Source organism: Myotis brandtii, unplaced genomic scaffold (assembly GCF_000412655.1).
Source record: "Myotis brandtii unplaced genomic scaffold, ASM41265v1 scaffold888, whole genome shotgun sequence".
Classification (NCBI taxonomy): Eukaryota; Metazoa; Chordata; class Mammalia; order Chiroptera; family Vespertilionidae; genus Myotis; species Myotis brandtii.
The window spans coordinates 795,336-797,682 of record NW_005371636.1 but is presented as its reverse complement, the minus strand read 5'-3'; the positions used below and the strand labels follow the sequence as shown (position 1 = coordinate 797,682).

The 2,347-nt window shown below is 59.4% G+C and overlaps 1 protein-coding gene across 1 annotated transcript in view; it reads right to left on the bottom strand.

Moving 5' to 3' along the window:
• Positions 1 to 722: 722 nt before the first annotated feature.
• NR5A2 (nuclear receptor subfamily 5, group A, member 2) overlaps positions 723 to 2,347 on the bottom strand; it is a 64,387-nt gene continuing 62,762 nt past the window's right edge. The window contains exon 7 of the mRNA XM_014532354.1: positions 723 to 1,685. Coding sequence (XP_014387840.1) covers positions 1,438 to 1,685 — 248 coding nt within the window. The 3' untranslated portion in view covers positions 723 to 1,437. The remainder of the gene's footprint in view (positions 1,686 to 2,347) is intronic.

The window sequence follows — 2,347 nt, the reverse complement described above, 5'->3', positions numbered from 1 at the left end:
CTAAAGAATGTAAACACTATATGTTCTGGGACTTTTCACGCAGTAATACTTTATTGTAAAGGTGATTCGCATCCGCACAGCGAACCTCTCAGAGTTACGAGATAAGGCAAGACGTTGGGACCCATGGCAATTGCGTGCTGGTAACACTGATGGCGATGTTGGGGGGCGATCGCTCGGCACGTCTCCGCCCCCCGTCTCTCCCCCCCCTAATATTTGTTCTGCAAACTTTGGCCCGTGACTCGGAGGGTCAGCAACCCCTCTCTTCGTCTCCCTTTTGGGGAAGATCTCTTTCCAGCCACATGTAAAAAAAAAAAAAAATCATGTCTCCATGCGGGGTTCGGTCCATTTATCGGCTCGTCCGGCCTTCCCCGTGTGCGTAGCTTTCGCTGCCCCCGTCTGCCTTCAACGTCCCCCGGCCGCGACAAGGAGGCGCCCCGGGCGGGACGGTGGCGAGTTTAATTTTTAAATGGGCCGCAAGCGTGGAAGCTCACGCAGACAGATGTGTGCGGACGGGCCTTTGGGCCAGAATTTTTTTTTTTTACATGAAACCCGACCGTTGCCGACGCCGCAGCGCAGTACCTGTAGCCGCCATGGGGTCCAGGCGACCTCGGCTTTGACACTGTGTAGCCACTTCCCTTCCTGGCCATTCGTGCGCCAATCGGCGCGGGAGAGAGAGAGAGAGCGGATGCTGCCTGCTCTTTCTTTCTTTTCTCCTTTTTTGTAACATTGTGAACACAAGACCAGACAAACCAGAACGCGTGAGGCATGACCGGCCGACACGTTCACGGACGGTTCTCACGCGCGGTGGGCAGGTCTCAGACACGGACATCTGAGCGTTGTCAGGGTTCGGGGAGCGGCCAGTGGGCATGGCTGGGTCCTTAGCATAGATTCCTCGATGGATGGATGGATGGATGGATGGATCGCAGGACAGAAGGTGCTGGGTTCTTGCCGGGGACGGGAGGGACTGTCCCAGGTGCAGCTGATAGGCTTTGGGGAGTTGTTGTCTCAGGTGCGCGGGGCCGGGCAGGGGTGCTGTAGGCTCCGATCGCTGCCGGGTGCGCCCCGTGTCCGACGCCCGGCAGTCCCTCCACCGCTTCACCGCGGAGATCAGTGTGAATATACGAGAATCGTTCGGTCCGAGGTCGCTCTGCCACGGGGCCGGCGTCCGTGGGGGAGTCCTGCCCGCGGCCCGACCGCGTCTCCCAGGCCGCGGAGCTATGGGTTCACAGTTTCCAACACGAGGACCCTGATGCTGCCTTCAGCTGCCGTCCGGCACGGGACGAGGGTGCCTTCTCCTAGACGCGGTCCCTTCCCCCCAAGGCTCTCCTGGGTGCGGCGTGGAGCAGCCCAGAGCACCTCTCCCTCCTGGTTGTCGTCCGCTCTCCCCTCCCCACACCCGTCTCGCTCCGTCCGGAAAGCGGGGGCCCCGGGCCGCGCTCAGGCCCGCTTGGCGTGCAGCATCTCGATGAGCAGGTTGTTGTAGGGCACGTCGCCGTTCAGGTGCTTGTAGTACAGGTACTCCTCGGCCTGCAGGCTGAGCGCCCGGATCTCCGGCAGCCGCAGCAGCAGCTGGCCGAACTTCTCCGCCTGCTGCGGGTAGTTGCACACCGTGTAGTCCAGCAGCGCCGCGTGCACCTGCTCCTGCACCCCCTCCACCAGCTGCAGGTTCTCCAGGCTTTTCACATCTGGATGCAGCGGGAGAGGGAGAGGGAGAGAGAGAGAAGCACACGGTCAGTGGCGATTCCGTTCTGGTTTTGTGTGTTAATCCTCACCCGAGGGTATTTCTCTTTTCGTTTTTGTAGAGAGTGAGAGGGAGGGAGGGGGAGAGAGAGAGACAGAGAGAGAAGGAGGGATATCGATGTGAGAGCGCACCCCGACTGGGTAGAGAGAGAGAGAGAGAGAGGAATATCGATGTGAGAGAAAGACATGGATTGGCTGCCTCCTGTGCGCTCCCCGACTGGGGTGGGGGATCCAACCTGCAACCTAGATACGTACCCTTGACTGGGAATCGAACCCGTGACCCTTTGATGCTTGGGCCAACGCTCTAACCACTGAGCACACTGGCCAGGGCTCAATGGTGTTTCATTTCTGTTTTGTGTGTGTGTGTGTGTTAATCCTCACTCAAGGATTTTTTTTTTCTCCCCATTTTTATAGAGAGTGGAAGGAAGGGAGGGAGGTAGCCTGGAAGTGAGGAGGGACAGAGGGTGGGGGAGGGAGAGAGAGAGAGAGAGAGACATGGATTGGTTGTCTCCCCCACCCGCCCTGGGCGGGAGGATCCAACCTGCAACCCAGGTATGGGCCTTTGACTGGGACTCGAACCCGTGACCCTTCGGTGCGCGGGCCCACG